Source organism: Procambarus clarkii, chromosome 2, assembly GCF_040958095.1.
Source record: "Procambarus clarkii isolate CNS0578487 chromosome 2, FALCON_Pclarkii_2.0, whole genome shotgun sequence".
In the NCBI taxonomy this organism is placed as follows: Eukaryota; Metazoa; Arthropoda; class Malacostraca; order Decapoda; family Cambaridae; genus Procambarus; species Procambarus clarkii.
Genome location: NC_091151.1, coordinates 53,119,706 through 53,131,274, shown reverse-complemented (window position 1 = coordinate 53,131,274; position 11,569 = coordinate 53,119,706). Strand labels below are relative to the sequence as shown.

The 11,569-nt window shown below is 46.1% G+C and overlaps 1 protein-coding gene across 1 annotated transcript; it reads right to left on the bottom strand.

Annotated features, from left to right (window-relative positions):
- Positions 1-457: 457 nt before the first annotated feature.
- Positions 458-9,026, bottom strand: LOC138366640 (mucin-22-like). The gene is made up of 4 exons (XM_069327827.1): positions 8,995-9,026; positions 3,993-4,017; positions 1,735-1,785; positions 458-1,348 (listed from the first exon to the last, which is right to left on the bottom strand). Exons 1-4 carry the CDS (start codon positions 9,024-9,026, stop codon positions 458-460), a joined length of 999 nt encoding a protein of 332 aa, XP_069183928.1.
- Between the last annotated feature and the right edge of the window lie 2,543 nt (positions 9,027-11,569).

Genomic DNA, 11,569 nt, shown 5'->3' with positions numbered 1-11,569 from the left:
TCAGTAAAGTACTATTTTCGTGTGCAATGTTGAAAGTAAACCAAGAATATATACGTGGTATTATATTGCTTCAACCTCATGTTGGAACTGGGCTCAGCGACACTGAAGTAGGTTTACTGAGATGCAAACACACACAAAGGAACGATATAGCTCAACCTACTTCCTCACCCCGTTAATACAAGGGGTTTTGTGATCCAAACATCACAAAACATCGACATACAACTTCACGTTCTGTTAAGTCATCTATATTTCCTCCCGCACACAGCAAGTAATTATCAAAAGAAGGCACCAAATCCACACAGTTCATATTATTCACAACGTACAAATACATACAACCGCTTATAAAAGTAGATACAAATGCAAAGATATAAATGATAATACCTAGGTAAGAGATATGCAAATTAACACATTTTTACATTCTTAGTACAAAATTATTCTTTCTCCAGAGTATAACTAATTAGAACAAAGTTCTAATGACTCCAAGGGTAGGGATAGGAGTCTCGAATACCTCTAATGACAGGCTAGGTGTCTTGAATACCTCCAATGACAGGCTAGGGGTCTCGAATGCCTCCAATGACAGGCTAGGAGTCTCGAATACCTCCAATGACAGGCTAGGGGTCTCGAATACCTCCAATGACAGGCTAGGGGTCTCGAATGCTTCCAGTGACAGGCTAGGGGTCTCGAATGCCTCCAGTGACAGGCTAGGGGTCTCGAATGCCTCCAATGACAGGCTATGGGTCTCGAATGCCTCCAATGACAGGCTATGGGTCTCGAATGCCTCCAATGACAGGCTATGGGTCTCGAATGCCTCCAATGACAGGCTAGGGGTCTCGAATGCCTCCAATGAGAGGCTAGGGGTCTCGAATGCCTCCAATGACAGGCTAGGGATCTCGAATGCCTCCAATGACAGGCTAGGGGTCTCGAATGCCTCCAATGACAGGCTAGGGGTCTCGAATGCCTCCAGTGACAGGCTAGGGGTCTCGAATGCCTCCAGTGACAGGCTAGGGGTCTCGAATGCCTCCAGTGACAGGCTAGGGGTCTCGAATGCCTCCAGTGACAGGCTAGGGGTCTCGAATGCCTCCAGTGACAGGCTAGGGGTTTCGAATGCCTCCAGTGACAGGCTAGGGGTTTCGAATGCCTCCAATGACAGGCTAGGGGTTTCGAATGCCTCCAGTGACAGGCTAGGGGTTTCGAATGCCTCCAGTGACAGGTTAGGGGTTTCGAATGCCTCCAAGGACTGACTAGGGGTTTCGAATGCCTCCAATGACTGGCTAGGGGTCTCGAATGCCTCCAAGGACTGATTAGGGGTCTCGAATGGCTCCAAGGACTGGCTAGGGGTTTCGAATGCCTCCAAAGCCCGGATTAGGGGTTTCGAATGCCTCCAAAGCCCGGATTAGGGGTTTCGAATGCCTCCAAAGCCCGAAGTAGGGGGTCTCGAGTGCCTGTAAGGCCAGCGTTAGGGGGGGAGTCGAGGGCGTCTAGGGACGGAATTAGAGAGTGAAGGGTTCCTCCAAAGCCTGAGTTGGGGGTGTAGGGTACCTCCAAGGATTGCCTTAGGATGCCCTTGTGCCTCCAAAGCCTAGATAAGGGGTTCTAGGGCCTCCAAGACCCAAGTAGGGGACTTTAAAGCGGGTAAATCAATGAAGGAATTTGGAACCTAACCAAAATTGTGTTATTGGGGATTTAGTCTTAATTTAAACAGAGATTTGTGGAACAAGGAAATTGGGAACGTACCTTAGATTCAGAAGAATTTTGTCCCTCGAAGAGCTGTTCGGGTGTACTTACCTGTAATGACATGGAAGTTAATTAGTTGGAAGAAACATTAGTCGTAAGTTTCCGTAACACTAACTCAAGCAATTATAATTCAATACCAATATTAATGATTACCTTTTGATCCATATGTACATTAGCAGCTCAAGTGGCCCTTGAGGATCGAGGTTATGCCTGCCTTGCTTGAAGGACGATTAGTACCTTGTCTAGTGAGGTCATGGGCCCTGAAGTCTAGTGACGTCAGACGAGGGCCCTGGGGTCAAGTGACGTCAGACGAGGGCCCTGGGGTCTAGTGACGTCAGACGAGGGCCCTGGGGTCTAGTGACGTCAGACGAGGGCCCTGGGGTCTAGTGACGTCAGACGAGGGCCCTGGTGGCAAGTGACGTCAGACGAGGGCCCTGGTGGCAAGTGACGTCAGACGAGGGCCCTGGGGTCTAGCGACGTCAGACGAGGGCCCTGGGGTCTAGCGACGTCAGACGAAGGCCCTGGGGTCTAGCGACGTCAGACGAGGGCCCTGGGGTCTAGCGACGTCAGACGAGGGCCCTTGGGTCTAGCGACGTCAGACGAGGGCCCTTGGGTCTAGCGACGTCAGACGAGGGCCCTTGGGTCTAGCGACGTCAGACGAGGGCCCTTGGGTCTAGCGACGTCAGACGAGGGCCCTTGGGTCTAGCGACGTCAGACGAGGGCCATTGGGTCTAGCGACGTCAGACGAGGGCCATTGGGTCTAGTGGCGTCAGACGAGGGCCCTGGGGTCTAGTGGCGTCAGACGAGGGCCCTGGGGTCTAGTGGCGTCAGACGAGGGCCCTGGGGTCTAGTGGCGTCAGACGAGGGCCCTGGGGTCTAGTGGCGTCAGACGAGGGCCCTGGGGTCTAGTGGCGTCAGACGAGGGCCCTGGGGTCTAGTGGCGTCAGACGAGGGCCCTGGGGTCTAGTGGCGTCAGACGAGGGCCCTGGGGTCTAGTGGCGTCAGACGAGGGCCCTGGGGTCTAGTGGCGTCAGACGAGGGCCCTGGGGTCTAGTGGCGTCAGACGAGGGCCCTGGGGTCTAGTGGCGTCAGACGAGGGCCCTGGGGTCTAGTGGCGTCAGACGAGGGCCCTGGGGTCTAGTGGCGTCAGACGAGGGCCCTGGGGTCTAGTGGCGTCAGACGAGGGCCCTGGGGTCTAGTGGCGTCAGACGAGGGCCCTGGGGTCTAGTGGCGTCAGACGAGGGCCCTGGGGTCTAGTGGCGTCAGACGAGGGCCCTGGGGTCTAGTGACGTCAGACGAGGGCCCTGGGGTCTAGTGACGTCAGACGAGGGCCCTGGGGTCTAGTGACGTCAGACGAGGGCCCTGGGGTCTAGTGACGTCAGACGAGGGCCCTGGGGTCTAGTGACGTGAGACGAGGGCCCTGGGGTCTAGTGACGTGAGACGAGGGCCCTGGGGTCTAGTGACGTCAGACGAGGGCCCTGGGGTCTAGTGACGTCAGACGAGGGCCCTGGGGTCTAGTGACGTCAGACGAGGGCCCTGGGGTCTAGTGACGTCAGACGAGGGCCCTGGGGTCTAGTGACGTCAGACGAGGGCCCTGGGGTCTAGTGACGTCAGACGAGGGCCCTGGGGTCTAGTGACGTCAGACGAGGGCCCTGGGGTCTAGTGACGTCAGACGAGGGCCCTGGGGTCTAGTGACGTCAGACGAGGGCCCTGGGGTCTAGTGACGTCAGACGAGGGCCCTGGGGTCTAGTGACGTCAGACGAGGGCCCTGGGGTCTAGTGACGTCAGACGAGGGCCCTGGGGTCTAGTGACGTCAGACGAGGGCCCTGGGGTCTAGTGACGTCAGACGAGGGCCCTGGGGTCTAGTGACGTCATACGAGGGCCCTGGGGTCTAGTGACGTCAGACGAAAGCCCTGGGGTCTAGTGACGTCAGACGAGGGCCCTGGGGACTAGTGACGTCATGGGCCCTGGGATATAGAGATGACAGACAGGTGTGGTCGACAAGACACTGACCGCGACACTCGCACATACACAAACTTGATAGTTTCACTCAGGATATCTTACGTAACAGTCACGAATCTTTCAAGACGTCTTAAACACTAAACACTGGACGACGAACTGGAGCGGCGTGACTTTGCCACGAGAAAATTGGCCTGTTTACGACAGGTATTTTGTACCCAACACTGAACACTTTCATGTCATCAACATCAAATAGTAATGACAGTCTTCCTTGATGTCTTACTTAACTTTTAACTTACAATACAAATGTAACTTTCAGGATCTCTGGAGACAAGAAACAAGTAATTAAAATATACTTATATCATGTCTTGTTCAGTCATAACCACATTGAGCACTTTATTATCACGCAAGACAAGGAATGTGGGATCAAAGTTCACGCGCCACTTGTAACAAGAATTGTTCAGGAATAACACGTCATCATCCCGTCCCTATTAACTCCCTCTGCCCGAACACGTGTTTATTTTGTTCTTCAATAACACCTACAATATTCCGTCACACACAACACTCACTTCACTAGGTTGGCGGTGGGCTTATGGCCTATCCGGCTCTGGAGGGAGTTATTAAGGCCACCAGAACTGTTTACTGACCTGCCAGCAAGTACACCTCAGCCCTGAACATAGGACTAAAGGAAATTCACTGTGTAGACCCTTAGAAATGGTTTACACTGCTTGGTGTACATGTGTCCCGGCGCACGTCCGTCACTATGTATAACAAACGACCTAATGAAGTGACCCGCGCGAGTAGAGCGTTCAGAAGGTCTGCTTCACGAGCCTCGAGCCTCGAGCCAACCCAACCACCAACCCGCTCGAAGCCTCGTTGTCTTTCCTCACAGCCCGTCGTCTCCAGTTCCCACGACTCAAAAATTGAGCCTGTCCTCATAACCTAGCTCATCCTCATTAACTAAAGCCATAAGTGATTCCATGCACCCGCCAACCCCCCCTGTTTGTGCATGAAAACGGTTTACACACGACTCACAACTGATGACGTTTGAATATTTCCTGAACAATGCTTCGCTGACGACTTTTGTTTGAACCACAACGCTGAAAATCCTCACCCACGTACTACAATTATAAATAATCGCTAACCGAACTTAATCACCTAACCTAACTTAGCCAATGCCTAAATATTCACAATACGCTAAAACTTAATATTAATTTATATTTGAGAAAATTACTATTTTGAATTAACAGCATGTTAACATTGATGAATGCTTCTTTGAGGTCTACCGCTGGGTGGAATGAATATAGACTGAGGTTACGCAAATTTACTAAATTGCTCGAGCCTAATCTGACCGAAGTCCCATATATAGAAAACGTGAACTTTTGAGTGCAGATATGTTTTGCAATACATCATATTTTGTCCGTTGAGGATTATAATATCAAAATGCAATGTATTATTCGAGTGTACAAATTGTTTCATGACAGCCCAGCAGCAAAACACTAGCCAAATGCCTCGCTTACTACCTATGTTCGGAGTGCATTTCTCAAAATGCTCCACTTTGGGGAAGGGAAGGGGGCCGCCAAGACCGGTTGCAGCCCGAACCGTTTGAGATGAAAATTATTCAGAAATTTCAAGTTCAATAAGATTGGCAGATGCTTTCTAATATAAAAAATGCAGGACCTTGCATGTGCTGCATAAAAATGCACATCACAACACATACAATAGATTGGTGAAGAAAATAACCATGGAGTCAGAATCTACATGATATTGAAAGTTTCACAAGTAGTAGCAGCAGTAAAAATTCCCAACCAAATTTTAGTAATAGTCAGACGGAACTTTGCTTTCAGGGAAAAGGAGGTAGTTATTCAACTGCATAAATCTCTGGTGCTCCCCCACTTGAATTATTGCATCCAAGCATGGAGACCTCATCTTCAGCAAGACAAATCTGCTTTTGAGAAAGTTCAACACCGGGAGACAACAATCATCCCTGAACTAAGCCAACTCTCACACCAGGAGCAGTTTAGGACGTGAGACCAATAACACTAAAACCAGACATGCCAGGGCTGATCTCATCGTAGTTTTTAAAATATTGAACTACGTGGAGGATATTTATCCAGACCACTTCTTCAAAATATCAGATGTAACACTAACAAGGAGCAACACTTTCAAGCTCAACATCCCACAGTGCTGGACAGAAAACAGGAAATGGTTTTCCTACCATAGGGTTATAAACCCATGGAACCGACTAGCCGCTGAAGCCGTGAATGCCAATACATTGCTGCAATTTAAGATACAAATAGACAAAATTGCCAGAATAAATGGGGGACCTTTGATAAGCCGCTGACTTCTTGTCTTGTCTTCGTCGAGACCATTAGAGAGATAGTGATCTTCAGGTAAATTCTGGTAAGAAACGTCTTCCAATGACTGGCGGAGCGTGAGCCACACCAGGAGCCAGTGCCAGCAGCTCCTGGCCAAGCCGGCGCCGGACCCATATGTGACGTCTGAATATCAAGTCGGGAAACGGAAAATATTATCTACTTCCCTGTGACCCTGGCGATGACCACGCCATGCGTCGTATCATTCGGGACCTCTTGAAGAGGATCACTTGACGTCAAGCCATCCTTCTTAACGATAGCGACTTCTTGATCGAACGTGCCGATGTGTGTCGTTAAACACTGACATGTTTACATGTTCTACTATAAATGTTATTTCCGGAGGAGGCCTGACAACTGAGTGGACTACGTCGGATTCGTAGTCCTGAGGTTCCGGGTTCGATTCCCGGTGGAGGCGGAAACAAATGGGCAGAGTTTCTTTCACCCTGATGTTCCTGTTACCAAGCAGTAGATAGGTACCTGGGAGTTAGACAGATGTTACGGGCTGCTTCCTAGGGGTGTGTAACAAAAACGGATGCCTGGTCGAGGACCGGGCCGCCATGACGCTAAGCCCCGGAATCATCTCAAGATAACCAGAAGAAGAAGAAGGAGGGCGGGAATTATCAGGGGGAAGCGCCAAGCCATTACAACTATATAGCATTCGGAAGGGGCCATGGATGAGGACTTGGGATGGGACCCGGGGAAGGAATGGTGCCCAACCACTCGGACGGTTGGGGATTGAACGACGACCATGCATGAAGAGAGACCGCCGCTCTACCGACTCTCCAGCCCAAGTGGTTAGCAACTCTAGCAACTCTGTTTGGTTTTTAAAACTAAAAACCAAACATAAACATTCCTAGGCCTATTATAGCACATATATGTACTATTTAAGGTTTAAGATAACGTGTATTAAGCCTAGGATTGCTTGGACAGCTTCTTTAGCTACATTTCGGACATAACAGAATACCATTTGGATTAATTCAGCAATACACAACGTGAACTGTCGGGAGCACAACAGTACATACAGACAGGTAAGCTCGAGCAAATAGTTGATGTAAGTCCTATCATTAAGGGAGGATGGGCGGCTGACGGCACTATCGAGACCTGGACGGTAAACTTGTTCACCACCAAGGTTAACAAGCATTGATCCTTGTCTACGTACGAGCCTCAACATCTTTTCTCAATCTTTGGCGGCTCTGTTTACATTTAGTAAACAGTTTATGAGCATCAGAATTATGCACTCAAATGTTATTATTATTATAAACATCCTCCTGGGGCTACATACCTTATAAACTGTTAAATAGACGTAAACAAAGCCGCTAAAGCTTAAGGCAAGATGTTCAGGTTCGTAAGTACTTGTGTAACTGCTTGTTGAATCCAGGGTCGAGTCTCCATGCCTCTCCTTGTCGTTAAGATTGTACCAAAAGTGATTTGTTGCCTTGAATTGATTATTCTTTGATTGTACCTAGATGATGTTCTGCAGGGAGTTCTTCTACTCCCCAAGCCCAGCCCGAAGCCAGGCTTGACTTGTGACAGCTTGGTGCAACAGGCTGTTGCTTGGAGCGGCCCATAGGCCCCACATATCCACCATAGTCTGGTTAGGCCGGAATTCTTGAAGAAAACTATCCAGTTTTTTCTTGAAGACATCCAATTTTGTTCCTTCAATATTTCTTATACTCCGTGGAAGAGTATTGAACAACCATGGACCTCTGATGTTTATTCAGTGTTCTCTGATTGTGCCTATGGCACCCCTGCTCTTCACTGGCTCTGTTCTGCACTTCCTTCCATATCGTTCACTCCAGTATGTTGTTATTTTAGTGTGTAGATTTGGCATCTGGCTCTCCAGCATTTTCCATGAATATATTCTGTGCTACCTCTCTCGAGAGCGGTCGGCTCACGATAGAATGGTCCCGGGTTAGACTCCCGGGCAGGATAAGCCGTTTGTGAACATTTCCTTCTAATAAATGTCATGGTGGAATGTTAGGCGTGTGATAAAGCTGTGCATATAATATTCTGTCATAAATAAGTTTCCAATAAGTAAGAATTTATATAAATATTTATAAAAAGAAGGAGCTAATTAAGTATAACTATATAAGACTAGAATATGAGAACAAAGGTAACTTCAGAAGGCTCATTGGCCCATAGAAGGGAGCTCCTATTTATAACAACACACTCCCACTCATAAACATGTCCAACCCACGGTCGGCCGGTCGGCCGAGCGGACAGCACGTTGGACTTGTGATCCTGTGGTCCTGGGTTCGATCCCAGGCGCCGGCGAGAAACAATGAGCAGAGTTTCTTTCACCCTATGCCCCCTGTTACCTAGCTACCTACCTAGCTATAGGTACCTGGATGTTAGTCAGCTGTCACAGGCTGCTTCCTGGGGGGTGGAGGCCTGGTCGAGGACCGGGCCGCTGGGATACTAAAAAGCCCCGAAATCATCTCACGATAACCTCAAGATAACGTTTGAAACAGTCGATGGACCCCACCTCCGCCAAGTTACGCTATAATTGGTTCCACAAATCAACAAACCTGTTACCGAACCAGTATTTACCCAAGTCTTACCTAAATCTAAACTTATCCAATTTATACCCATTGTTTCGTATTTTGTCTTGTGTTGATACTTTTAATACCCTATTAATGTCCCCTCTGTTATATCCATTCATCTACTTGTAAACCTCTATTATGTCACCCCTAACTCTTCGCCTTTCCAGTGCATGCAATTTAAGCTTTGTTAATCTCTCTTCACATGACAGGTTTCTAATTTAGGGAATTAAATTTGTCATCCTACGCTGGACACATTTAAGTAAATTTATATCCATTATATAGTACGGCGACCAGACTTTTTAACATTTTTAACTAGTTGTACGAATTCCTGTTCTAAACTAACTACCTAATATTAGTCCTTTTGTACCATGCTCTCTTTTTACCTATAAGGTTCTTCAGATCCTTTGTTATCCATTTTGGGTCATTAGTATTCGATCTATTCAATTTGTATGGTATACTACGTTCCTGTGCTTTGCTTAGAATATTTTTAAATAAGTTATATTTTGAATCCACATCGAAATCCCTTTTTACGTCACCTGTCGCTGGGTTCACGTCTCGCTCCATGAACGGCCCACCTCCCATGTCCAAGACATTCCAATCTATTTGACCAAAAAAAATTCTTAGGCTATTAAAATCAGCTTTTCGAAAATCTGGCACTTTAACAGAATTTTTTCCTACAGATCTATTCCATTCTATGCTAAATCTGATTACTTTGGGATCACTGTTTCCTAGCTTACTCCCTATTTCGATGTCATTAATTTGTGTTTCCTTGTTAGTTAACACTAAATCTAAAATATTATTTTTTCCCCGTTGGTTCCTTATTTGTTGCGTAAGAAAGTAATCATCAATTAATTCTAGAAAATCTTCTGCTTCATTATTCCCTGTTCTGTTAAACCAGTTTATTCCACTAAAGTTAACGTCATCCATGACACAAATTCTGCTAGACCTAGATGCTTTAGATATTTCACCCTATAGGTGCTTTGCTTTCCCCTTGTCTAAGTTTGGTGGCATGTATACAACTTCTATTATAATGTTATTTGTTTTTTTCGTTTAATTCTATCCAAATTGTTTCTGTGAGTGGCTCAGTTTTGATTCCTTCTTTGCGGCTACATTTCAAATCTTCCCTAACTTATATGGCTACTCCCCCTCCTCGTACAATATATCTATTTTTGTGATATAGTTTATATATCCATTTATTTGATATTTAGCTAATATTTTTCTATTTTCTACATTCATCCACGTTTCGGTAAGTGCAATAATATAATTTTTTCTGTGTAGACAAGAGCATTTAAATCGTTTATTTTGTTTCTTAGACGTCTACTGTTAGTGTAATATACCCTAAGTGACTTGTTATTTTGAGGCCCTTCTCTTTCCCTGATCATTTTGCCAATTTGTTTACCCCACAAACATACTTTTATTACCTCCTTTCTTCATATCAATTCCCATTCCACTATCTACTAACAGTTTAAATCTAAACCCAAACAAACGCCTCCAACCACTGGTTCCAACGAGTTCGCAACAACAACAACCCCAGCCCTCGATAGATGCACCCCATCTCGACCATACATTTCATTTCTTTCATAGAAGTGTTCCCAGTTATCTATGAAAGATATTGCATTTGATTTGCAATATTTTTGCAGCTGGCAATTGACACCAAGTGCACTCGACAACCATTTATTTCGAACTCTCTTTCTTGGAAGAATGCCACATATGATTGAGATTACTCCCTTACTCCTAACTAATTATATGGCTGTCTTAAACCTCTGTATCAGTTCTTCATTCCTAACTCGTCCAACATCATTTCCACCTGCATTGATACAAATAATGGATTTGTTCCCTTTTCCAACCATAATATCGTCCATGTTGTTAACAATATCACCGATTCTTGCTCCCGGATTACAAACCCTTAACTTGTTCTCCCTATCTCTGGTACAAAAAGTTCTATCCAGATACCTCACCTGGGAATCTCCAACAACCAAAATTTGCTTAGGTACTAATTGTGAGCACCTTGAGGGACTTGGAGGGTCCCACTGCATATGTGCCCACTCTGTCAATGTTCCACTTTAGTTGGAATTAGATTAAATTTATTTGGAGTACCTTTGGTACTCTGTGGTTTACTAGTATTGGTTTCTGAAGGTTTACTTGGAGGTTTCAATTTATCATGTGTACGTAGTTTATATATTACTGAATGTAAACCCTCAGATATTTTTTTTAAGGAAAAAATACTTTTATTGTAGTGAGCACTCATTGTTTCAGTATGTTACTAGGTATTTTCTCCTGGACAATTATTTTCAAGACCCACTGAGCTTCGGTTGTTTTGGTTATTAGATTATGGGCCTTGATTTTTCAGGCTACCTGGGGTCATAACAATAGGAAGTCACACAGAGTGGTCACTTGTCAGTCACAGTGAGAGGGTGTGTTAACTGAAGTTCCGATTGTAGTAATATTATCATAGCAATAATGGAATGTGTAGTGAAGGAACTGATGAATCTAGTTCGAGCTCTGAGGACACAGTTGGATTCCCTATGGGAGGAGGTACGACAGCTAAAAAAAAACATCAGGAAGAAACAAAGGAGGAGACCAGTATTAAAAAGACCTCGTCTTGGAAAGTCATAAAGGACAGTGGTCTTAAGAAGACTTTGCCAAACCGCCTACAGATATCCTAAGGACTTCTAACTCATTTGCCGTGTTGGTGGACGAGTTCTGTGGTGAGCCTGCAGTTCATTCGAAAGGGAAAGCAACGAATAGCAACGAAGCGCAGGTCCCTCAAAGTGCTCAGAAAGCAAAGGAAGTAACTAAGCGAATTTTGGTTGTGGGAGATTCTTAGGTGAGGTATTTGGATAGAACTTTTTGGGTTAGAGATAGTGGGAACAGGTTAAGGGTTTGCCATCCGGGAGCTGGAATTGGTGATGTGGTTGGCAACATGAATGATATTATGGCTGGAAATGAAAACAAACC